The sequence below is a fragment of the Capsicum annuum genome, chromosome 1 (assembly GCF_002878395.1).
Source record: "Capsicum annuum cultivar UCD-10X-F1 chromosome 1, UCD10Xv1.1, whole genome shotgun sequence".
Taxonomy (NCBI): domain Eukaryota; kingdom Viridiplantae; phylum Streptophyta; class Magnoliopsida; order Solanales; family Solanaceae; genus Capsicum; species Capsicum annuum.
This window is the reverse complement of record NC_061111.1, coordinates 14,855,127-14,881,230: the sequence shown is the minus strand read 5'-3', so window position 1 is coordinate 14,881,230 and position 26,104 is coordinate 14,855,127. Positions and strand designations below refer to the sequence as shown.

Below are 26,104 nucleotides of genomic sequence, written 5' to 3'. Positions count from 1 at the left end.
TTCGAAGTCCAACTTTCTCCTAAGAAATAGGTCGACAAACCTGTTCCTTCTGGCTCATCTGACTCTGACTCACCTCTGAATGCTACTACTGAGTTGGATCCTGATTTTGAAGTTCCAGAACCATCTTCACATTAGGACACTCCTAAGGAACACCATCTTTACTTTCAAAATTGCAAACTAGCTAGAGGGAGGTTAATTAGTAGTTTTGGGGATGTTGACATGCATACCTTATTGGGTAAATTGGAGTTTCAAGGGTGGTCACACCTATTTATTCAGGGTGACTTTCAGAGGAAGTTTGCCAAACCTGAAATGTATGAATTCTATACAAATAGAGTAGTTATTTCTAAGATGTTTTCTACTACTGTTCGTGGAGTTACTATGAACCTTTATGTTGCAGACATTGCTAGGATCTTACATATTCCTTCTAGGGGGTGGGGTCACTATGTCAAGGGCACTTGGCCACCTCTTGATAATCTTGCCTCTACTCTTGACATATGTCGTAAGTTCTCTGGAAATCCTCACCTGATCAATCATAGAAGAGTTCTTAAGAGGGAGACGTCTCCACTCCACCAACTCTATTTTGATGTTGTGCATAAAATGATCATTCCTAGGAAGGAAAGAAGGACTGTGGCTAGTTTTCTTGATCGTACTCTCATGGAACTAATGGAAATATTAGATACTGAGGTGAAAATTGATTTGCCTCAACTCATCTTGAAGCATATGCAAAGGGGTCTCCTCAAGGAAGTAAATAGACATGCCCTCCCTAATGAATTCTGGTTCACCCCTATGTTTGAGGAGTTTGAGGTATCTGTCCAAGTGTGGTCTTCACAGACTACTAAGGATATCATAGGAAGTGTGAACCACATGATGTTACCTATTTCTATGAGGAGTACTGATAACCCTATGCAGAGGTTAAGAAATATACTGGCAGCAAAGAAGGAAGAAATGGAGGTTGCTCAAGCTGCATTGGAGGTTGCTCAAGCTTCCCATGAGGATGAAAAAAAGGTCCTTCAAGCTCAAATTGCTTCCCTCACAGCCTCTTTGGAAAAATAAAGAGCTGGGAATGCTGATGCTATTAGGAAGCTGACCTCTCTTATTCTCTCCTCTTTCTCTACTTAAGCCCCCTCTTAGTGCCTTAAGAATAGTTTCCTTGTTTTTTTTGGTCCCTGTTGTTTCTCTTTTTGTTGTTTGTGGGTATTGATAATTGTATCTTGTTTTGTGAATGAAATGGACCTTTTTGCTTAAAGTGATCTGCTTCTATTTTTTTAATGCATAGTTGTTCTGTTGCTTTGAGTTTTGATTATTTTAGTGATAGCCCCAGTGACCATAAATTATTCAACTTTTTTCACTTGTTGGAAAAGTTTTTGATGATTTCAAAAGGGGAAAGAATAGATTATACAATGCTTATAACTCAATTGACTAACATATTTCATTCTGTGATCTTCTATTTAAATCCTTTATTGAGTATATGTCAGGATTCTATGAATGATGTTGTGCTGCTAAGTTTTTCATCATCAAAAAGGAGAAATTTGTTAGGGAATATGAGTTTTTGATGATGGACATATGAATGAAATATGTTGTGCAAGCTGTTCCACACAAGTGAATCTACTGGTGCTCACAAGAACTGCATGTTGAAGATGATGCAAGACTGACAATGCATTAGGACAAAAGTGGATAAGCAAGGAAGCTCAGAATTGTTTCAAATGCTACGATTAAGGAGAAGATAAATGCAACATCTAGAAGTTGAGTTGATCAAGGAGTTCTACAAGACTAAGCGATAAAGAAGAAGAGTCCTACTCAACCTATGAGAGAGAGAGGCGGCAACAACAAAGGAGGGAAACTACTTGGGACTCTTATTGAAGATAGAAGAGTACATCAACTAAAGGACTCTATCAGCAGTTGGCTTAAATACAACAAACGACATTCAAAGGTTTTCACTCATGCACTGAAAAGATAGTCAACAATCAGCAAAACATTTCTATAACTTGAAGGAGCTATTGAAGCAACCGAGTTCTTTACTTACAGTCATAGACTTTGTGTAATAGGTTGGTCTTTGAGTCATATTGAGTAGTAATCTCTAGTCTCAGTGAAGTATAAACTGAGTTAGGGCTAAATGTCTTCAAGTTGGAGAACTCGAAGACTTGGGAACACTTATCTTGGAAAGATTTGTGTTTTTGTAGAAATAGGAGTTAGACGTTTTAATTCCTAGTTTACAAGAAGTGTTGTAATTTGTTGATTGTTGAGGCTCAAGTGATTTAGTGAAGTTGGGGTTAAATCCTGTAGAGGTACAGGTCGTGGTTTTTTACACCTTTCTTGAGCTGGGTGTTTTCCACATAAAAATATTGTGTTCAAGTTTTACTTTGGAGAACCACGTTAGCTTACTTATTTCACAGATAATCAACCAGTAGAGTTTTATATTAAAACTAGTAGGGCACGCATCTTAATAATAATTTTGTTATGCAAAAAAGTATTCTAGCTTTTTTGAATGATGAAGATCATAGACATACGGAAAAATTTATTTCTGAATCTATTACTAAAGTTGCAGAATATTATGGTATTGAAAGAAAAATTTTGTGTATTACTTTTGATAATGCATCTAACAAGAAGGCTAAAAAATAGTTGATTTTATGTATTGTTTTTTATAATGCGTCATCTGATCTCTTTTTTAAAGTTGATTTTTGAAAAATAGTTTTTTGAAAAATATCGCGCGTTCACTTACATGACACTTTGCTGTAGAATACTAGAGAAGAGCATATATGTATAAGGGAAGCCAAATTTGAAAGTTACCAACAAATGCTTAATAAGTAAAGAGAAACCAATTAAACACAGAAAAACTTTAATTCAAGGAACTACACGAGGAAAAAAAAAAAAACATACTTCTATATAATGTTGTTCAATTTTTCAATTTCTCTAGAGACAGCAAAGTTGATAACTACAAAAAGGACAATTGCAGCTACGAGGAACACAAACAAAACATTGGCAAACTATATCAACTGCGACGATCAAACTTCGTCGTACATGTATTTTCTCCTCTGAAGTATTATTCATCGTACTTTGGCGGGTATTTTCACTCTCCATAGGTACTAAAATACGCGAGTTCGTAGAAGTAGTAGTAGTAGTTGTGTTATCAAAGTTGAACTGATGACTTTCACCACGACTACAATGCATTGGAGATATTATGAGTACGAATATTGCCATGGCAGCTATTGTAATAGGAGCTGTGATTTTTCTTTCCATTGCAGAAAAATTGTAATTTGCTTAGAGATTTTAACTAATACTAGTATATAATAAGTTGTGTAATGAATGCATACTTTGTAGAGGTTTATATAGTGTCAGCAATTGATCACCTCTTGTGATAGGGATTTGTTGAAAATTCTAATGATATATTGAATATATTCTCTTCATGTAAATCAAACTCAAAATGCCAAATGTTTTCCAAATTCGACTTTGTACCCATGCAGTGCACAATATTGTAGGATGACAATAACCCCACGACAAAGTAATATCGTGGACAATACTGTGTTACAATTATCCGCTTTGTAATTCCGATTAATTCAATTTCACGACACATAAAGCTCATTAAAGAGGGAAGTGTGCTCTCTATTAGGATTTGTTTTATTCTCGAGGCTCGAATATACGAAACCTCCAGATAAAAAAAATTCAATCCATTCGCTTTCCAATCTTTGATATCAATTAAATATGTTTGAATTGTGTTGTTTTTATTTGTATAACTTGCAATTCCAAATTATGGCTAGATATAAAAGTAATTAGTAAGGTCTAATATATTGTACTACATGGAAAATATTATACATTTCGATTTTTTTTTTTCATATCGATATGATTAAAAAATATATTTTAAAAATTATTGATCAAAATTAATATCATTTACCTCTGAAAAAAGAAATAGTAACAAGTATTTTGAAATACAAGAAATGCGACAAATGGATAGAAACACAAAGATAGATTAGAAATATCCTAAAATGTCTTCTCATAATGTCCAGTTTCATCTGCAACGTGCGTACCAAGTCAAATTTGATTATTATTACTGGGGTCCGATTGGTTTGATTTTCTATTGAAAAAAAATCAAACCAATTATGTTAATTTATTAAAATTATAAATCAAATCAAACCAACATAAAATCGATTTTTTCGGTTTAGGTTTTAGTCGGTTTTTTCGATTTTTTTGGGTTTTTTCTTATAATATTTATTTTAACAATTATATTGTGATTAAAGTTTAGATCAAGTATGTTTTCACTCATGCGCTAATGAAAAACCACAATTATGAAAAATTGAGGAGCAAAAAAACTCTTTTGAAACTAAAAAATAAGATGAAGAGTGAAAAGTTTAGGTTTTAAGTTTATATTGAATTTTGGATCATTTTATTAGCAATTAATGGATAAATATTACAACTTAAAGGCCCAAATATGAATATATATATATATATATATATATATATATATATTATGTCGGTTTGATTTGGATTTGGTTTGACTTTTTTTTTGTTAACACCAAACCAAACTAAGAATGGTCGGTTTATTTTTTCTAACGCCAAACCAACCAAACCAAACCATAAGTCTGTTTTTTTTCTCAGTTTGGTTTGACTTGACGGTTTGGTCTGTACACCCCTAACTATTATTATTATTATTATTATTATTATTATTATTATTATTATTATTATCGTCATTATTATCATCATTATTATCGTCATCATTATCATTATTATGATCATTATCATTATCATTATCATCATCACTATTATCATTATCATTATTATTATTACTATTACTATTACTATTATTATTATTATTACTATTATTATTACTATTATTGTTGTTGTTGTTGTTGTTGTTATTATTATTATTATTATTATTATTATTATTATTTTGGTCTTATTATATGAAGAGAATATTCAGTGTTATTTGAAATTGTGTAAGGAAGATTCCACTGGAATTAAGATAGACAGAAGCAAATCCAAGATTTAAGTTTATGAATCCATATTTACTCTTGTTGCAATTTTCATAAACTTTTATATATATATTTATGCTTCACGTCAAAAGTACTGAGCTCCGATAAACCTGATATTAGTACTCTACATCCACCTCTAAAGATTAGAGTAATTATTAATTAAGTTGCCGTGATCCGGCTTGACAATTGTTTGATCTCAAGTTGCTTGTCTTAATATTTTGGCTTCACTACTTTCCAAATAAAATCTTTGCATTGTTACGATGTGAATAACTGACCCTTGGTTGATAATTTATAAACTGCAAAAATAAAAACAAGAAAACAACTTGTTAGAGTTTGTGACCCAAATTTTACTACTAACACTCTCTCCGGTATTCCTATGATTACTGTTAGAGTTATGACCTGAATTTTGTTGGTCCGGTCTTAAAAATTTCGTGGTGCTACTCATGTTTGTGATTTTCAATGGGGTCTGTGGTGGTAGCATAGGGATCGGGCCGACCAACCACTGATCCCGATGGTGGGGGCGAAGCCCCCGCGGTATGAACCTTTATGTTTTTGGGTCTAAGACCTATTTCTACGCACGTACTATATAAGTGTGATTTAGTGGATTATTGTTATTATTCAGAAAATTCAGCCTTCTCAACATTGTACTCTCTCTCTATTACAGTGAAACCTCCTCTGCCTCTGTCCGTGATTTTTTCCACAAGGATTTTCATGTAAATCCGTGTGTTGTTCTTATTTTCTTTCTGCTTGTGATTTACTTTATTTTGTCCCAATCATAACAATTACCAGTTCGATTCAACCTTTTTCTCTTCTCAATTAAATCGATCATATATTTCAAAGCTTGTTGTCTAGTCCTCCTCCTTGGAACATAGCCATCTCCTGAATCCATCTTCCGCACCTAAATCAAGATACACAATTCTTCTTAATCAAAATGCAGACATTAAAAAGAGAGTTATAACAAGAAATAATTAATATGCATAACATACCATAAAGATAATCTAAAGTCAATTATCGTGCATGTTATGTGCATTTTGTGCGCTATTCGTGCATCCTGTTGTCAATTAGTAAAAATATTTTAAATCACATAAATATTATTATTAAACAAGTGTGTGCGTATAATACTATCATTGTGAACTATCTTCTAACTTAATCTAACAAATTTTTAAGAGAAAAAAATAAATCTAAACAACTAACTTTTACTTTTGGTAACTATTGAAAATGGACCTCAAAAAGTTTTTTTTTATTTTTTTTCCCAAACTTTCTCTTGAAATTTAAAAATACATTTTTTAAAAAAAAAAAAAAAAATTAAACTAATATATATATATATATATATTTCCTGAATCAAGATACACAATTCTTTATCAAAACACAAATTCTTCAAACTGTTAAAAGAGAGTTATAACTAGAAAAAACAAAAACCACATGCATATATGTATTTTAAAGATAAACTAATAGTCACAATTCACATGCATAACGTATCATAAAGGTATTCTTGAGAATATATGACAAGAAGACCAATTACCTGAATAAAGAAATTAAAACTGTTGTGCTAAGCTTTGATTATCGATACTGTATAAAATCAGACAAAAATACAAAATGAGAAACAGCAAAAAAGAAAAAAATGTGACTAAGACCACTCCTTCTTGGAACAAAACTTGCGTGATAGACGTGTATTTCATAAAGTGTGCGTAATTTATTATGACATATATTAGAATCTGTTCATAGATTAAAACAAGCACGATGGTCGATGATGTCAAGTGAGTATTATAACTTTCATTTTTCAGAATGGGATAACTAATCTCCGATTTAGTAATACGGGATAGTAAAAATTTTAAATTCCGAAGAATGCCGAGGAAAAATGCAGTAAATTTTTACTGCAGAGTCTCGGAACTCCATTTATATACACGCAGTAACAGTGAAACAGTAATAGATCAGAAGGATGCAACCCTTCTGAAAGTGACACAATGTTTCGTGAACTGAAATGACTGTTTCGGAACAAACGCACTGATTCGCATGAAATGACATGACTGTTTCGGAACAAACACACTCCTTGATGAACAGACATGAATTTACAGAAAAGGTGCAACCTTTGAAGTGAACCATTGCCTCTTTTGAGAAGAGGCATGTTATGGCTATAAAAAACTGTTTTCTTCCACAGGTTTTGGTACGAAAATTTCAAAATACAAAATTACTTCTTGTCTTCACTCTGTGTGATCAATCAAAACGTTCTGTGCGTTCGAAGATATTCCAACCATTTGAGGTACCGCTACAGTTGGTCTGTTTAGCCATTTATCCTGGGAGGAAAAATTCCACAACCTCGGATACAGTGAGGGAAATTATTTCCTTAAGGAAACTCTGTGAATTCGGACGACTTGGCTGTTTTCTGTTTCATCTTAATTTCTGAAAGAATAAAATACACCTCTTGGAAAGGTCATTTTGATCTTGTGTTGAGGGTCTTTGATATACTTCATTGTGTTCTTGTTTATTCTTGAACTCTAGTTGAAGTTATTATTCTGCATATACTAATTCTGTGTACCGAAGTACAAACGAAAATAACACTATCATCATTAGCAAATATGCCTGCTTGTAATGTTGAGAGGTATCTTGAGCGTCTGCGAACTGCTGGCAGAAAAATCCGTTTTGGGGAAGAGATCCTTACAAAAATAAAGAAATTGCCAACGCCTCTCCAGTTTCGTCAAAAATAACACAGTGAACATGCGGTATCGCTACAAAGTTGGAGAAGCTAACATGGTATATGATGCAATTTCAAAGAGGCAACTTGCCTGTATCAAAGATATTCAAAGACAGTACTACTGATGCAGCCTTGACTTCAACTCTGGTAGTCCAAGGGATCGAACTATCAATTCCAGCAAACTCAAACCAGTAACTTTTACTTCTTTTTTTTTCTCCTTCATGTTTTACCCTTATCATTCATTACTTATTCCAAGTAATAAAGCACTTGGATTTAGTATCGATGCAGAATCTAACATTGTCATCACTTGTCTCTGTAGACACATGAGAGCGGTCACCAGCTGGCCCTTCTCCTGCAACCCCCAAAATCTGAAAGCCTTGCCTAAAAATCCTCATTCAGATGCACATTTGATGACTTGAAATCTCGATGTTTCACCTTCAATTTTAACCAACTGATGGTATGGTAGTGTACCTGTCATGAAGCACCTCACTGAAGGAGGGCTTCCAAAAATCGTTGCAACCCAAAAAATGTTCCAACTAATCTGACAAGGAAAAGATAAAAGCATTTGAGCCATTTTTCAAAAATAAAAAATTGCACTAAACAAGTCTGATTGCTTCATCTACCAGAAAATGAGAAGAAATTAAAGCACATATATACTAACCTAACTGCTCGGTTGGTTCAAGCATGTAGTACGTGGTGCATGAGATAGTTTTTCAAAAATATGACGGAGGCTCTCATGCTTAACCATGGATTCAAGTATGTTGTCCTCTGACACAGAACCTGAAGTATTCACTTCATTCCTGGACAGAAGTACATCTGAATGATATTTTTTTCTAGTCTGCTGTTCGATCTTATCAACCTCCCATTTTGATGTCACCGGACTGTAAACATGAACGAATTTTGTCTGGCCATTCCTATAGGCTCGACTGATGGCTTGCTGTTCTACTGAGGGATTCCAGAGAACATCAAGCAACACCACTCTTGACGCCCCTATAAGACTTATCCCTTCTGAACAAGCTTTTGTTGATGCAAGCAGCACTTTGACATCACTCGTAGGGTCATTAAGAGAATTTATTGATGTCTGTCGCTGCTTTACATCAAGTTTCCCGTCCATGTAGAGAATCTCTCTGCCCAAAGTCCATCCAAAGAGAGAACTAAGTTGCTCCTTGATCAGGGTCAGAGGATCAAGTAGCTGGCTAAATATAATAACCCTCTCTTTTGTCCCACCACAGAGTCTGATCAGTTCGACAACAAATTTTGTTTTTACTCCGGTATCTGGATCCAGTCGGCATCTTTTTTCTTTTAGCAGACTTTCAAACTTAGTGAACTCCTCCTTCTTGGCCACTAAGGAAGGATGAACAGATATTAGAGACAGCAGATTTTGTTCGTAGAAGGAGCCTGGATTCTCTGGAATTCCTTTTAGCAACTCCTTCTGTAAATCGGTGGGCCTCAAGTGTATCACTGTGTCCCTTATGCCCGGAAGGCTTACCTTCTTCACATTTTCACTACATGTATGGACTAGCGGAGAAATAATGTCCCTTAGCTCTTCCAATGCTCGGGTATTCTTATCAACGCAACTGCTAATGGAAGCCCATTTCTGCTCCAAATCTGCAGCAAACTTTGGACTTACTACGCAGAGGGTGTTGTACAACTCTTTGACGTTATTCTGGAAGGGAGTTCCAGACAACAGTATGCGCTTCTGCGTTTCAACCTTATTCAAAGCCTTCCACACAAGGCTTTGCTCATTCCGAGCAGTATGCCCTTCTTCAAGGACCAGAAGACGTGGAAGTCTTAGAAGTATTTCTCTAGTCTCTTTGGTGTAATGCCCTCCATCTTCTACTGTGAGAATCCTGAACAAGTCATAGCTGATTCCCAAAACGCTCTTCCTTTTAGCCCAGGATCTCAACTTCACCATACGTATAAGCTGTAGATTTTTTCTTCCAGCACGGGATAAACAGTTGAAGACACCAACAGTAGCTTCATCTTCTTGGAAGGATAAATCTTTGCTGTTCAAGTTATGGAAGGGAATGTCCACCTCCCATTTCTGAAACTCGGCTTCCCAGTTAAGAAGCAAATTGGATGGAGCTATGATTACAGGCCGACAATTCGGAAACAGCTTCAGATACGACTGAAGAAATACTATGGTGAGTCGGGTTTTTCCGGTGCCAGGTGGATGTGAGATTATGCATCCTCCCTTACTATCAGTCAGGGGCTCTCGCAGCCTCTCAAGACTTATATCTCCAGCAATGTTTTTCCACATGAACTCAAATCCTCCACGTTGATGAGGATACATCGTCTCTTTGGCACTTGGCGGAACTAAATCCCACACAGTTCCTTCTCCAGAAGTAGGAAAATCCTGGACTGCAGAAGATTCAACAAATCTGAAGCCGTCAACATCCGTGAGTGGTGACTCTCCAAAATGTTTTCTTTGATACCTCCCTCGAGTTCTCTGAGCCTGCAAATGACAGAAGTTCAAGAATATAAGAGTGAAACCAAAAAATAAAAGGATGGCTAAGGAACATGTTCTCTTCTTTTTCACCCTAAGTGACTGGTTCGATAGGACCAGGATAATTTTTTGACCTCCCGACTTTGATTCCCCCTTGACCCAACATAATGGAGGACTCATTGACTTTTACACAAAAGCTAAACTAAACAAGGGAAAGAAGTCATTCTATTAGAGCAACTGTAATTGGATTGGTTGGATCGACATCATAAAGATTTTCTGACTTCTCTAACATATAATCCACATAAGAACATGATATCAACAAAAAGAAAAAACTACAGAGTGTATTTCATTTCTAGCTCAAAAGCAAATGTCAGCTCGCCACGAATCGAAAGGACCAGTAAGCAAACAAATAGACAATATAAGCATCCATGGACCAATCTTACAAACTCACAATGGAAAGTCCAAAACAAGCCTTCCCCCATGCATAAAATGGATTTAACAAAAAACACTCAAAAACAAGCGGAATATCCTTCAAATCCAATATCTTTCCAAATCCTTGCCTTGAGCGACTAACATCAATCAATCAATACCTCAGAAGCAATATCTTGCACTATGTCAAGCACACTTCAGTAATCGAATATCAGTACCTCAAGCTATACAAGAACATAAATTTAGCAGAACAAGTGTTCAGTTGAGCACAATAAAAAGTTTACGGAATCTATTAGAATAATAACAACAAATCTTGTAAATCAGGTTCCAAACTGGAAAGAAAAGTGCTTGGTGGACAAAACTCGGATACTTACAAAATCAGGGAAGATGTATTTCATCTCCAAATGCACATATGAACACACTGTACAGCTGAGTCCAATTTGCTCATCTAGAACAAGATCGTGGTTCCCCATCTGACAGTCACTTATTTGTCCACTCTGTTTCGGTGAAACGGATGGATTTGTAAAGCCAATATCTGATTCTAAGAGACACATGTCCATTTCATCTACGAGACCTTCAAATTCCTTTTCCCATTCCTCTTTCTCCGGGGGACCAGGCTCCTCGTCTTCAAACCGGAATACTAAAGGAAGTGTTTCTTCGACATGAACCTGTTCCTTCTCTTCTGGAGGAGTGAGTTTATTATGATCATCAACATTTTTTATGGAATCAACTACAAACTTCAGAAATTCAGATTCTTCAAGAATCCCCTTACGATTCTTTCGAACAGCATCCTTCTGAGCAGCAACATCTTTCACTGAGTCATCCAGCTTGCAGCCCTCCTCGTCAGATGAGGATTCAGATTCTTCAAGAATTCCCTTACGATTCTTTCGAACAACATCCTTCTGAACAGCAACATTTTTCACCGAGCCATCCACCTCGCAGTCCTTCTCGTCAGATGAGGACTCATATTCATATTCATATTCATCAACAAGAAGAATGGGCCGAGTACAACTTCCCTGGTTTAACTTCTTCTTTTTGGACTTGGAAAGTGAGCGTGGCCGAAGATGATATGCTCGGCGTTTGTTCTGCTTTTCACCTTCAACAACAAGCCCCTTATTTGACTTCTTTTTACCATCTTCATTGTTTTCAGGACAGCTCAAATCATCATGTTCTGATTCCTCATCATCAGAAGTTGATGACTCAATCTCCCTGTACGTCTTATCATTGGAGTCATCATTATCTTCATCAGTTGAAGCTTCGGATTCCGAGTCAGAAGATGAGGTTGTATCAGTTAACTCTTCCAGTATCTCCACTGTCCTAGACATACTTGAGGCAACATTGGACTCTGCATCTGAATTATCAGCAGCCTCCTCCTCCTCCTCCTCAATGATAACAACATCATGATCACTCTCCTCTTCCCACTCATCATCATCAGATGTTTCCACAACGAAAGGCCGTTTCCTCCTCGCATTGTTCTTCCCTCCAGAACACTCCACCATTTTTCTTTTGCTCCCACTACGAACATTCTCTCCAGTATTCCTACGATTACCACTTCGATTCAACCTTTTCCTCTTCTCAATTAAATCGACCATATATTTCAAAGCTTGTTGTCTAGTCCTCCTCCTTGGAACATTGCCATCTCCTGAATCCATCTTCTGCACCTGAATCAAGACACACAATTATATTCTTCTTTAGCAAAATGCAAACTGTTAAAAGAGAGTTCTAACTAGAAAAAGCAATAACCATATGCATATATGTATCTTAAAAGATAAATAATAGTCACAAGTAACATGCATAACGTATCATAAAGAAGTTCTTGAGAATGACAAGAAGACTAATTACCTGAATAAAGAAAACTGTTGTGCTAAGCTTTGATTATTAAAACTGTAAAAACAGACACAAATATAGAATGAGAAACACCAAAAACTTAAATGTGACTAGGACGTATTACATTAAGTGTGTGTATGTTGTGACATATTAGAATCTGGTTTTTAGATTAAAACAAGCATAATGATGTCCGGTGTGCACTTTCCAAATTTGTGGTCAAAGTCTGAATAAGGTAAAAGTAGAGGTGTACATAGGTCGGGTTGGTTCGATTTTTATTAAGAAAAAATCAAATCAATCATGTCGGTTTATTAAAACTATAAACCAAATCAAACCAAGGTAAAATTAGTTTTTTCGGTTTAGGTTTTAGTCGGTTTTTTCGGATTTTTCGGTTTTTTTCTGATTTTTTTTATAATCTTTAGTTTTTACAATTATATTGTGATCGAAGACTAAATCAAATATGTTTTCACTCATGTGCTAATGAAAAACCATTAGTTAAAAGTATAAGATAAACAAGAAAGGGGACTGTATTACAGCTATAGTTTCTTTTTATACTAATGGGAAGTTAATTTATTACTAAGAATCTTCAAAATAATAAAACCAAAATTAGTAATAAAGTATTAAAGTATAATCATATTTGGTTGGTTACAACTTGCAGATTAGCTTAAGCATTTTTGGGAGGTTATGGTCTTATAGACCTTTGATGATCAAAGGCTTTTTGGTTTGTTAACAACCAAAGAAAAGTAAATTAACAACGGAATTCTTTTGAAAATAAACTATTATTTTATTTTAGTGCGAGGTATAAGGATATATAAATAGTCTCGAAATAAAATAAAAGATTAATTTATCCCATATTTGGTGTGAGGTATTAGTTAGTACCGAGATTATTTATCCCATGCCACCATTTACACCATAATAATGGGATAAGTTATCCTATATAATCTCGAAATAACTAATCCCGCAATTAACTATCACAGTATAACTCTTTCCCAACCAATCGGCTGTGTAACATTAGTGTGACCAAAATATCATCACTCAAATCTAAATTATAAAGGATAATAGCATGTTTGATATTTGAGTTAGTGATAAATTTTGATATTGGTTCTTGTAATACATGATTCAGTATGTATAAATTTTATTAATTAAAATGCACCTTTATTGGTTTCTTTATTGGTTCAATAAACTAGGTGTTTATACCAAAAATGTAATTTACATGCATATGTATTGATTTGGTGTACACATCGGGTGCAGATAAATTTTTTCCGCATTGAACTAACAATATAAATTTAACAAAACATATGGATAATTAAATAATGTAGTTGTTAATATTTAAGAAAATTTGTGAATATCAACAGCAAAGGGATCAAACGTGACCATTAAAATTTTTAATTTTCTTAATCAAATATCACAAAGATTAAAATTAAAATTTCTTTTAAGGAAATAAAAATAGTATTAAACCTATTACAAATATTCTCTTACTTCAATATAAATTATGTGGAAAGAAAAAGATAAACAGTAATTATTTTCTTTGTCTTAAATTTGAGTTGGGAGTTATTATTAGTTCAATTTGTGTATTAACATCACGTTCAGATAGTATAAAAACAAAAATCTTTCATAGGCCAAAAATGGATATATTTTGTGTGCATTATGCATGTGACATATGTGAATCTTTCTTTAGCTTTAATTTAAGAGTAAATACATAATTACCCCCGATATTGGTCGAGATTTTCAAAAAGACACCTAAACTTTGAATTCGACCTATTATCCTACGATTCTTCTTTATTTTTTTGTAAACAAATCATTTTTCGCTGAATCTCAGTCACAACAAAGAGAGTGAACACACGCACCAATCAAGTGCTGCCATGTGTTAAATACGCTTAATTTCATTTTTTTCATTTTTTTAATAAAAACTTTTCTTTTTATTTAATTTAACACCCCACTCCACCCCATCCCCTCTTCCCCCACCCCACACCCATCCAGCAACTGCCCTCCCCCTCGCATCCAGCAGCTCTCCTCTACCTCCACCCCCATTCAGCACCCCCACCCCATCAGGTGGTTCAATGGAGGAGCTTTAATGGTGACATTGTGTTGAAGAGCTTTAATGGTGTTGAAGAAGACATTGTGTTGAAGAAGAAATGTGGGTAATTAAATGATATGATTTAATTGTAAAATGGAGCTTTAATGAATGAAGAAAGGGTGGGTGGATTGGGTGGGTGGGTGGGTGGGGGCGGAGAGGGGGTAGGGATAATTTTAAAAAACAAATGAATATTAATTTTAAAAAAAAAAAAATATAAACTATATATCAATTATTTTACACGTGACAGCTTTTAATTGATCAAAAAAGTCAAATTCGAATCCTTTCACGCGCCTGTGGCGCGTGTATACACACAGAGGATCAAAATGGTGTGTTTTGAATGAAATAAAAAAGAATCTTGGGGTAATAGATCGAAGTGAAAGTTTAGGTGTCTTTTTGCAAATCTCGGACAAAATCGGGGGTAATTATGTATTTACTCTTAATTTAAACCAAGGAGAATGATGTGAAGTGTGAACCTTTGAATCTTCTAAATCTATTTTATTTTATTCATTTTTTTATTTGGTGCTTGGTATTAATTTTTTTTTTTATATAACTTACATCCACGTTAAGAAGAATGTAACGTTCTCTTTTGATTATTTTTATTCGTTCAAGAAAAGCGTATGCAAAGTTGGCGGAGAGTAAGAATGAAGAAGATAAACGGAAGAATAGGGAGGAGTATATGATTGCTAAGCGAGAGGCGAAGTTGGCAGTCACGAGGGCTAAGAGTGCTGCTTTCGAGAGTTTATACACAGCGTTAGATAGTAAAGATGGGGATAAAAAGTTGTATAGGCTCGACAAGGTTAGGTAGAGGAGGACTCGAGACCTGGATCAGGTGAAGTGTATTAAGGATGTGGACGGCAAAGTTTCAGTAGAGGAGGGTCATATTAGAAAGAGATGGTAGTCTTACTTTCATAAGCTCCTGAACGAAGGAAGGGATACTAGCATTGTGTTGGGGGATTTGGAGCATTTCAAGAGGTTTCGTGATTATGGCTATTGTAGGCGCATTAAGGTTGAGGATTTTAAGGGGCTATTCGTAGGATGCATAAAGGTAGAGCAACGGGGCCAGATGAGATTCCAATGGATTTTTGAAAGTACATAGGAGGGGCAGGTATGGAGTGGCAGACTCGGTTATTTAACATAATTTTCAAAACGGCGAGGATGTCTGAAGCTTGGAGGTGGAGTACGATGATTCCATTGTATAAGAATAAGGGCGATATTCAGGATTGCAATAATCACAGGGATATAAAGTTGTTAAGCCACACTATGAAGGTTTGGAAAATGATGATAGAGTTAAGGTTGCGGAGGATTGTTACTATTTATGGAAATCAATTTGGATTTATGTCAGGGTGCTTGACTACAAAAGTCATCCATCTCATCAGGAAACTGGTGGTAGAGCAGTATAGGGAAAGAAAGAAGGATTCGCACATGGTGTTAATTATCGACTTAGAGAAGCCATATGATAGAGTTCCTTGGGAGGTTCTTTGGAGGTGTTTGGAGGCTAGAGGTGTTCCTATAGTATATGTTAGAGCGGTTAAGGATATGTACAATAGAGCAAAGACTCGGGTTAGGACTGAGGTAGAGGACTCAAAGCACTTTCCTATCTTGATGGGGTTACATCAAGTATCGACTCTTAGTCCGTTTCTTTTTGCCTTGGTGATGAATGTTTTGACGTGGCACATTCAAGATGAGGTGCCTTATTGTTTGATTTTTGCAGATAATGTAGTCTTGATTGATGAGACTCATAGTGGAGTTAATGCTACATTGGAGGTTTGGAGGCAAACTCTTGATTCTAAAGGGTTTGGGTTGAGTAGGTCCAAGACGAAATATTTGGAGTGTAAGTTCAGCGAGGTGTCTCATGAGTCCGATGTGGTTGTTAAGCTTGACACTCATTATATCAGTAAGAGAGATAGTTTCAAGTATCTGGGATCGATGATTCAGGAGAATAGAGAGCTTGACGAAGATGTTACTCATCGAATCGAGAGAGAATAGATGAAATGGAGGCTCACATCCGATATCTTGTGTGACAAAAAGGTACCTCCCAAACTTAAAGGTAAGTTTTACAGAGTAGTGGTTAGACTGGCTTTATTGTATGGGGCGGAGTGTTGGCCTGTTAAGAAGACCCACATCCAGAAGATGAAGGTAGAGGAGATGAGAATGCTTCGGTGAATGTGTAGGTGTACTAGAAAAGATAGGATTACAAATGAGGTTATTCAAGATAAGGTGGGAGTGGCTTCGATGGAAGCCAAGATGAGGAAAGCGAGGTTGAGATGGTTCGATCAGGTGATATGGAGGAGCACAGCTGCCCTAGCGCGGAGGTGTGAGAGGTTGACTAGGGATGGTTTCAAACGAGGTAGAGGTAGACCGAAGAAATATTGAAGGGAGGTGATTAGACATGACATGGAACAGCTTTAGCTTACCGAGGACATGAACCTGGATAGGAAGTTATGGAGGAGGTGAATTAGGGGAGAAAGTTAGTCTGAGTTATGATGTTGTATGTTTTGGTGTATACTTGGAGTATCTTGCTTTTGGTATTATTGAATATGTTAATTTCAATTGTATCTTGTTCTATTATTATTCCTTATCTTATCTTAAATTGCTTTATTTTGAGTTGGAAGTCTATTGGAAAGAGTCCCTTTATCTCACATTTGAGGTAGTGGTATGACTGCGTACACTTATCCTCCCCAGACCCCACTTGATGGAAATATATTGGGTATGTTGTTGTTGTGTAATATATTAAGAAAACATAATTTCCTTTTCTTTTTCATCCTCCACATAAATTATTTATTCTCTACATCATTTCTCTAACATTAAAAATCAAACATCTATTAATATGACTATTCAATACTCAATATTAATCATTGTTATTAAAGGGAATGCAAAAATTAAGTTTACAAGTAACAGTGAAGGAGAGAGCTTCATAGAAGTTACAATACAATTTATTTAATGAATTATATTCGAGTACATGCAAATTATTTTGCATAGTATATATACAAACAATTCAGAAAAGATAATTGTATGAATTTGATGGAAGACATAATATAGCTTTTTGAAGTCAGAGAAAAATTTATCTGAAATATATTAGATCGAAATCTGAAAATATCTATGAGGTTTATCATAATTTTAAAAAATTATGATAAAGCTAAGACAGAGCACTGCAAAGCTACTAGATTTTAAAAAAATAAATTCATGTCTAATTATGTGATTAAATTGTCATCAATGAGGGAATGACATCACATGATATAATATTGCGTTGCCATATGATAATAGAAAGTTGATATAATTTTGAAAAAAAAAATACTCAAATGACAAGATACAAATAAAATGTGAAATGGAGATTGAAATTTAAAAGAGTTACTCATAAGTTCATATCTTTACTGCTAATAAGGTATTAAAAAAGAATTGCCAAGTTACAATACAATTACTAAGGTATAAAAAAGGACAACATAGAGAAGTCATAGTTTATTGAGAGGAGAAAGATTTTCACCTATATTAAAGGGATATGTATCTGAGTTGAAATTAATAGGAAACAATTAAGTGATAAGAGGATATGTAATAATTATTTAAAGCATGAAGAGATTAACAAATATGGTAAGACTTTGCTATTTACATTTTTGTAAAATTGAATTATTATTTCTCTTACATTAGATATAGTGATATGGACCTCATACATTTTATCATTTTCAGACTCTACTTTATAAAAATATATGGAATAAATTATTGTTTATTCCTCTTATACTTGAAATCAAAGAGAAATAATACAAAAAGAATAATATTTATTCAAAAAATAACGAAATTTGAAATCAAGCAACGAATTTTTGATTGAATAAATAGTCTAGAATTATATAATTACAATGATTATATTAAAATTTAATAAGATTACTTTCAAAAGATTGAGGATGATGCTTCCCCCTTTAAAACATGCTTTAGACATACATAAGATTAATTCTAGAAAAAATCAATGGACTCATTCTTTGCAATTAAACTTTCGCCACATAAATTTTTGTTAGAATTGCTGTAATAATACAAATGGAGTAATGAAAAAAAGAAATAATAATAAAGAAAACAATCAAAGAATAGTCATATAATTAGTCAATGATTAAAAAAAAAAGGAAAGATAAAAATTTATGCTTACTGATGAATGAAGTTTGATGAACTATTTCTGACGATGATTTTCACAGCAGAGATTTTCAATTGCTAAGAGATTTTTTTTTTTTGTCACCAAAAAGTGTATCTGAACAGAGATTTCATTAGAGTTTCAATGAAAAGTATAAAATCTGAGAAAGAAAGAAGAAAAATAGAAAACTCAAATAAAAATATAAAATGGTGTAAAATAACACACTTTTATATACATAGCCAAAGAAAATTCACCTGTGATTTTCTTACCTAAAGTGAGTAATTAAATACATTGTCACAATATGATTTCTTAAAATAATACATAAACAGACACTTAAATTTGATCTCAATTGTCAAGAGGGAACTCCAACTTTAAGAATGTGCATCTAGATACCTCAACTTTGTCTTAACTGGCATCAAAACATTCCAACTCGCTTATATCATATCGCATAGACACCCAACATCAACGTAATACGTAAATTTTGAAAATATATAAACGAGTATTTTTACGCAATCAATATAATTCGACGTTCTATAATACGTCATTTACCATCATTATTTTTTTTTTGATAATAAACTGTGAATGTGTTATCAGTACCCAACAAATTATACAGATTACGAGCATTTGGTGTCATTGCCCTCTTCTAGGAAGATTGCAAGTGAGCATCCAGACCTCAAGAACAAAACACAAATCTCACTGTTCCTATACAGCTTAAATGCAAAAAATTTGAAGTAAACTGTGACATTTCCTAGCTTTCATTATTGAATTGGTGGTCATCTGTACTCACTCCTTCAACTCCTTTTGAATTTATGTAACTAAAAACTCCCTATTTACATTTATTTGCCTGAAAAGTTTTCAGTTTCTTGCCTGCCAAGTGTACTATATTAGAGCTCCACAGATTGCAGCTGCTATCTCCTTCTTGAGTTGCTTCCACCTTTGATTCTTTATCCATTGTAGACTTTTTGTCTGGCAGCTTGTTTTGGCCCAAGACGTCAGTGTATTTCTTACCTCAGATAGGTGCAACATTTCAATTTTTACTTTCTTTAATATTCAGCCCACCATACTTTTTTTGGAGTGTAAATATCTTCCCAAGACACTAGATTCATCTTCCTCTGGATCATCTGAAACTCCCCAAAGAAATTCTCTACATCTCTTATCAATCTCCTGAAGTATACTTTGGGGGAGAATAAACACTGCCTCCACATAGAGAAGAAGACTCAAGTGATGATTTGTAAACTCCCATAATAGGATATAATTGTTTTACATAATTTGTCCTGATTTACCATCCTTATTATATTACGAATTAATGCTTACTTACCATACGTTATTAATTCATAATTAATTGATTGTGAAAATAATTTTTACATCAATAAAATATTTTTTTAATTTATTTATTACATGGTGAGATGGATGGGATTGGAAATAAAGTTGAATTCTGAATTCTAATGTATTTTATGAATTTCAAAAATATTGAGGGTGATATTGTTTATGATGATTTCATTGAGGAATAATGTCCAATCCACATTTATCATTGGTCAACTACTAATTAGAATTTTAATTTTTATATTAAATATCTAAATTTAGTATTAGATTTTCATTTTAGTTTTTATTTCAACATAATCTCATTTAGAAACACACACACAAAAAAAAAAAAAAGCCTTATAAGGCATCTATTGGATAGTGGGAGGTTAACTTTGCACAAACTTCCGACTATTCACCTGATAAAAATGAGAATTTATCTTTAAGTAGTTCAATTTTAGCAGTTCTATTTATAGAGATTAATCATTTTTCCGGAATGTGTTGATATTCCTCTTTTTCCATTGTATAATAATGAAAAAAAAAAAAAAAATTACAGATCCAATATGACGAATCCTTAGTAGTTGAGCTTTAAAATCACGACATCAATTTTTATTTTAGTTTTGCTCTATTAAGGCTTATTTAGTTTGGTTTATATATCCAAAAATAACAAATATTACCAATACATTAGTCTATTAAAATTTGTTGAATAATGTTAAATTCATATTTAAGCAGTATTATGCCATAGTATAGTCTTGCCCAAAGAACTAAAATCTTTACCAAACAGCGCCCTTCATTCACATTCAACATGAGTAAACTTGTCAGATTGGCGTAAACATATCAAAATTCACCTTGGAGCTATAGAAATTTGGTATAACACTATACAAAATACTTAGTCTGAGAACTCACACATATGTATAGCTGTAGAGTTACATTGTTAAGATTTTTGGAGTGCCACACAAAATAGGAGCTGAATAAAGAGGCACAAAATTTGTTACTTGGAAGACAAATGATTTATTTACACAAACACACACTAGTGAGTACAAGTCCTAAATATGGGAGTTTACAAGTTCTTGTATCACATATAATAGAAAAGAAAATTCCCTTCCTTTTGTCAAAACTCTTCCTAGTGTAAACATACTTATCAAAAAGAACTAATGGGACAACTGGAGATCATTTCTTTTGCCAAAGAATATTACTTGACATTTATACATATATATCTATAGAAAAAAATTTACTCATCTCGTGCATAAGGAGCTCAATTTTGAGACGGACTTGATCCCCGGTATGTTGATCATTCAAGCCTGAAATAGCAGGTAAAGAGAGTTAGCCAAAGGTTCGTTAAAGCAAATTTTACAGACCGTATTTCAGTAGGACTTGCCTGAGCTAAGGGGCTCATTTGTCTAGCAGTTTCAGCAATGGCCTTCTTTTTGAGTTGTTTAGGTGAGGCAAGTTGTGTAGGCCTCGACGGACCTGCACCGGTGGTTTGAATAGAAGTTGTTTCTTGTGATTCTTGTACTGCCTGCGTCAGTATCTCAACTACTTCACTCATTTTTGGCCGGTCTTTGGCGCTCTTGATTAAGCAGCTATCAGCCAGTTTTGCAATTCTCTTAGCAGCAATAAGTGAGAAATCATTTTGAAGCCTGGGGTCAATTATCATGCTGAATCTTCTACTATCAACAGGAAATTGTTTTACCCAATCGAGAAGCTTCTGCTCCATCACAGGAAGGTTCCTTTCCAAAGTTCGCCTGCCAGTGAGGATCTCATAGAGGACAACTCCAAAGCTCCATACATCACTCTTAACAGTTAGATGTCCAGTTTCAACATATTCAGGGGCAGCATATCCTAAAGTCCCCACAGGCTAAAAGCAAAAAATTACTACATATTAATTAATGATCAGGCAACAAGAATCGAAGTCTAAAGCATGACTAGCCTATAGCAATTCAGATCCTAAAAATGTCTCTAAAAGGCAAAATACCAGCAAGTAAACTAATAAAGCACTTGGTTAACATAAACCGCTAGATCAATTGAACAAAAAAAAAAAACAGCGTGGTAACTTGCTGCTGTAAAGAGAATATGATGCTCATCATAGCGAGAAGATGACGCAAAAAGGTCCCTTCAAGTATTAGTCAAAAAGTCGGGTATATATATCTCATACGTACAAAAATTTAACATCCATGCAAAATCGAACATTGTCAGCACTTACCGCTGTAGACACATGAGAGCGGTCACCAGCTGGCCCTTCCCTTGCAAGCCCAAAATCTGAAAGCCTTGCATTGAAATCATCATCCAGAAGCACATTTGATGACTTGAAATCTCGATATATCACCTTCAGTTTTAACCAAAAGTATTCATTAAGAAAAAGAAATGAAAGAAAAGTTAAAAGAGTTTTGTATAAATACAGAAAAAAGAAAGGTACTTTTTAGGAGCACAAAATGTTTTTAGCTTCATTGGCGTTAATTATGATCATAAAAATGCTATATCTCGCCACCCACTTCAGCTAGTTTGATCTTTCTTGGATTCAGAAGTTAGTTGAAAATACTGTGAAAATACTGATACATGTAAATTAACGAAGTTTATTTGTTGCATTTTGTCAGTAAATGAACAAGAATATGCAAGTTGGCTAGTATTGTTAAGGTGGCAAAGCATGTCGACTAACTGCTGACAACACACAGCTACAAATTCATCAACAATAATCTCGATTAAATGGAACATAGTGTCAGTAATTAGAGAGATTGATAAACAAGTCTATTACATAACTATCAATCAGCTGGATTTTCTTTTGGCATTTGAAATTAAGGATATTGCTCTGTTAGCAAAGTCAGATGATATGTGTTTTCAACGTAATAAGCACAAAAGCAAAGTAACCTGATTAGCAGAATTGAAGTGCCAATTCATTTCATCTGAGTAGCTAAGCATACCTGGACTTCTAGTCCCTCATGCAAATAAGCCATCCCTTGCGCGGCACCCAGTATAATTTTCAATCTCGTACTCCAAGGAACTACAGGTACAGCTTTGTTGAACAGATGATCCTCTAAGCTCCTATTTTGCATGTATTCATAAACCAACAGGCGTTGAATCCCTCTTTCCCCGTCTGTAGCACAATATCCTAGAAGTTTAACAAGATTAGGGTGCTCCAAGACACCAAGGAATTGAACTTCTGCAATCCATTGTCGGTGGCCCTGCATAGTTTTATTGTCAGAACCACAGAGAAACCAACAAAGAAATGAGAAAAGGTGAAGACAACTAGTAATGATGCCTTAGCGACTGGGATGTATCTTTCCTCCCCATAAATATGAAATTGGTTATGGAATGAAGATACATGGAAAATAGTTACAAAAGAAAAAATATCTACAATGGACTTCTTGGAATTACGTAATGTTGTAATAGAGAGAGAGAGACAGTGAGCTTATACAACCAAACAGAGATGGATGTTGAACTCTAAAATTTATTCAACAAATGTGACAAGTAGAGTATAACCAGTAAAGAAAGATGAATGTGCTTCCTAACTCTATGCCCTGTATATCAATAGGTTAAGTGCATAAGACAAAGATAAAAAGCGGAAAGCATTTAATCAATCATGGAATTCAAAGTATCAATTACGGAAATGTCGATAAAAGAAGCAAGAAAGGCAAAACGTGTTGCTAGCTTAATTAGTTGGAGCCTTAGTGCATTCATCTTATCACCTACAATTAATGCTAACAAGGCACTGCCTTCAGTTTGAAAGAGATTGCAACTGTTTGGCCACAATATAAGCTTAGGGACAGTGTTCATCCGAGTAACCAGCTCACTCGAAATTGTTGATAAAGGAGCCATACTGGATTATGAGTAGTAAATACATTTAGGATTGAGTGCTTAGATTCCAGAGAAGAATGAAGTTCAGGAATACAATCCCAAATCACCATGACAACAAAACAATTAAAGCCTTCATGAAGCAAAAACTTTGAAATATTTTATGACTTCACCAGAAAATTCCACCAAGTAGCAATTTTAGACAGGACAAACAATTGAATCGATGTGGCAACCCCCTCATCCTCCCTTCCAACTCAAAACACTTGAATAGAACGGAACACACGATATTTGTTCCACATATAAGTCATATTGAATAAATGCATACAGTAAGACAGTAATGTAACAAGAATTTGTCAAGCCTTTCTCATTCATAAAGGTACATTAACATAGAAATAACAAAAAGATGCATAAGCATATAGTTTTCCCAAGATTCTGGCCCAAACTAAGATCTCATGTGCCGCGATGTTTTACTCGGACACAAATATGAACATACCAATCTAATTAGATTACACCATCTTAGCTCAATTCTACTATAACTGACTCAATCAAAGATTCAAATCTTGCACTCATTTACTTCTGATTACAACTAAATCTTTCCACAATACGCCGAATCTCTAAATTCCAACATTTAACAAGATTGATCTTACTAACAAAAAGCAAGAAAATCATATTACTCGTATCGAATATGAAATGATACAACGCAGATAAAAGGAACAGGTTCATACCTGTAATCCAAGTGTATTGAGTTTCTTAATGGCAACAATAAGAGGATCACCCTTCCCATTAGGAGGCTGAATGGAACCTTTATATACACTACCAAAACCACCTTCCCCAATCTTTAACATTCTATTAAAATTCCTTGTAGCCTCCTTAAGCTCTGAGAGAGTAAAAACTCTCAAATTCTGCTCTCTTTCTCTATACATTTCCGGTATGCTTCGAGCAGATGATACTGAACCTGTAGACCTTGTTACCCTATCCCCTTCTGGATTACCACTTCTCCTACTTTCATTACTCAATTCTGGTGCTGATTCCCCTCTACGGGACCTTGATTTATCCTTGAATATGTAAAAACACTTCAGCATTTTTCTTAAAGCTAAAACCTTGAAACTTTTTCCCTCTTCCAAAATACCAAATATGTTGTTTCTGTATGAAGAAAAAAACCACCCCAAGAAGGCTAAAATCAAAATTTTGATTTTTTTCAGAAAATCTTGAAACTTTTTCTCTCTTTCCAAAACACCAAAAATAATGTTTCTGTATGAAAAACAAAACACCCCTAGAGGGCTAAAAAAACAGATTTTGATGTGTTCTTTTAAGCTTCTGACGCTTACATCAAGTCAATTAACATGGAGTAGCTAGAGAAAGATAAAATTTTGATGATTAATATTGGAAAAATACAAACTTTCTGCAGCTAAAAAAGGAACTAAATTAGGATAAGCATGGAAAATCAAGAAAATGGAGAAACACTAAATCATTTTCTCAAAGCAAAAATCTTGAAACTTTTTTTCCCTCTAGCCAAAAATACCAAATATACTGTTATGTATGAACAAAATACTCCAACAGAGCTTTTTAAAGAAAAAAAAAAAAAAGATTATTATGTTTTCTCTAGTAGAAAAATACCAACTTTCTGCAGCTGAAAAGGGAACAAAATTAGGATAACTCAACTATGGGAAAGAAAGAAACAAGAAAAACACTTGAGCATTTTTTCTCAAAGCAAAATTCTTGGAAACTCTTTTTGCCCCTCTTGCCAAAATACCAAATAAACTCTCTGTAATTAAAAAACCTCCAAAGGAACTTTTTCTAGAAAAAGATTTTGATGTTTTCTCTGGTAGAAAAACACCAACTTTTTGCGGTTAAAAAAGGAACAAAATTGGGATAAGCATGGAAAAAAACTGGAACTAACATGGGAAAATGGAACAAAGAAAAGTCAAATGAAAAAGTGGCAACTGGTAGTTTTACGCAATAAGGTGACAAAATTTCACGTGGGTGTCAACTAATTTGAACATAAACTCAGTAAAAAGGCAAGAAAACTCAAAAACAAGATATACCCATAATAAAACACAAGAAAAAAAATGAAAATAAGGAGCAATATTTTATAGTATTAAACTGAGCTGTAAAAGTTAGAGCGAATTTATAAAAAATTATTATAAGCAATTTTATCTTACTAGGAGTATTAGCGTGTTAACGTGTATGAAAAGAAAAGAAGTGAGAAGGACAAAAATTGAGAAGACTACAAAAATAGAAAAATAATACTTAATATTGATATGATGTGCAGTGGAGACGATTGACCATAAGAAAATTTGGAAGAAATGACGTCATCACTTTTTCATTTTTCTGCCCCCGCACAAACACAATTATAAGCTTTGTTTGGATGTTTGTTATATAGGAGTAATATCCTAGTACTTGTCTATTGTATTAAAATACGTATGTAATACTATTAACTTTTTCGCTTTTAGAATATCAAAAGAATTTTAAA

General features: G+C 34.2%; 3 protein-coding genes across 3 annotated transcripts; 1 reads left to right on the top strand and 2 right to left on the bottom strand.

The window, feature by feature from the left end:
• Positions 1 to 7,447: 7,447 nt before the first annotated feature.
• Positions 7,448 to 12,233, bottom strand: LOC107853268 (SNF2 domain-containing protein CLASSY 4-like). The gene is made up of 3 exons (XM_047394329.1): positions 10,906 to 12,233; positions 8,318 to 10,111; positions 7,448 to 8,197 (listed from the first exon to the last, which is right to left on the bottom strand). Exons 1-2 carry the CDS (start codon positions 12,181 to 12,183, stop codon positions 8,318 to 8,320), a joined length of 3,072 nt encoding a protein of 1,023 aa, XP_047250285.1. The 5' UTR covers positions 12,184 to 12,233; the 3' UTR covers positions 7,448 to 8,197.
• A 3,306-nt stretch (positions 12,234 to 15,539) lies between these two features.
• On the top strand, positions 15,540 to 16,418 carry LOC124897232. Its single transcript, XM_047409989.1, has one exon. The coding sequence runs from the start codon at positions 15,540 to 15,542 to the stop codon at positions 16,416 to 16,418; it is 879 nt and encodes a 292-aa protein (XP_047265945.1).
• Positions 16,419 to 20,833: 4,415 nt separating this feature from the next.
• LOC107869107 (probable serine/threonine-protein kinase PBL19) lies at positions 20,834 to 25,858 on the bottom strand. Its single transcript, XM_016715681.2, has 5 exons — positions 24,357 to 25,858; positions 22,761 to 23,021; positions 22,046 to 22,168; positions 21,221 to 21,700; positions 20,834 to 21,143 (listed from the first exon to the last, which is right to left on the bottom strand). Exons 1-5 carry the CDS (start codon positions 24,711 to 24,713, stop codon positions 21,138 to 21,140), a joined length of 1,227 nt encoding a protein of 408 aa, XP_016571167.1. The 5' UTR covers positions 24,714 to 25,858; the 3' UTR covers positions 20,834 to 21,137.
• Between the last annotated feature and the right edge of the window lie 246 nt (positions 25,859 to 26,104).

Bases quoted from the DNA above. Each gene is read 5' to 3' on its own strand.
- LOC107853268 (XM_047394329.1), bottom strand. From the start codon at position 12,183: ATGGATTCAGGAGATGGCAATGTTCCAAGGAGGAGGACTAGACAACAA. The intron at 10,112-10,905 runs GTAAGTATCCGA...TGTCATTTGCAG, and splicing joins AATACATCTTCCCTGATTTT to GCTCAGAGAACTCGAGGGAG.
- LOC124897232 (XM_047409989.1), top strand. From the start codon at position 15,540: ATGGAGTGGCAGACTCGGTTATTTAACATAATTTTCAAAACGGCGAGG.
- LOC107869107 (XM_016715681.2), bottom strand. From the start codon at position 24,713: ATGCTGAAGTGTTTTTACATATTCAAGGATAAATCAAGGTCCCGTAGA. The intron at 22,169-22,760 runs GTATGCTTAGCT...TTAAAACTGAAG, and splicing joins ATGAGGGACTAGAAGTCCAG to GTGATATATCGAGATTTCAA. The intron at 21,701-22,045 runs GTAAGTGCTGAC...TTTTGCTTTTAG, and splicing joins GCTCTCATGTGTCTACAGCG to CCTGTGGGGACTTTAGGATA.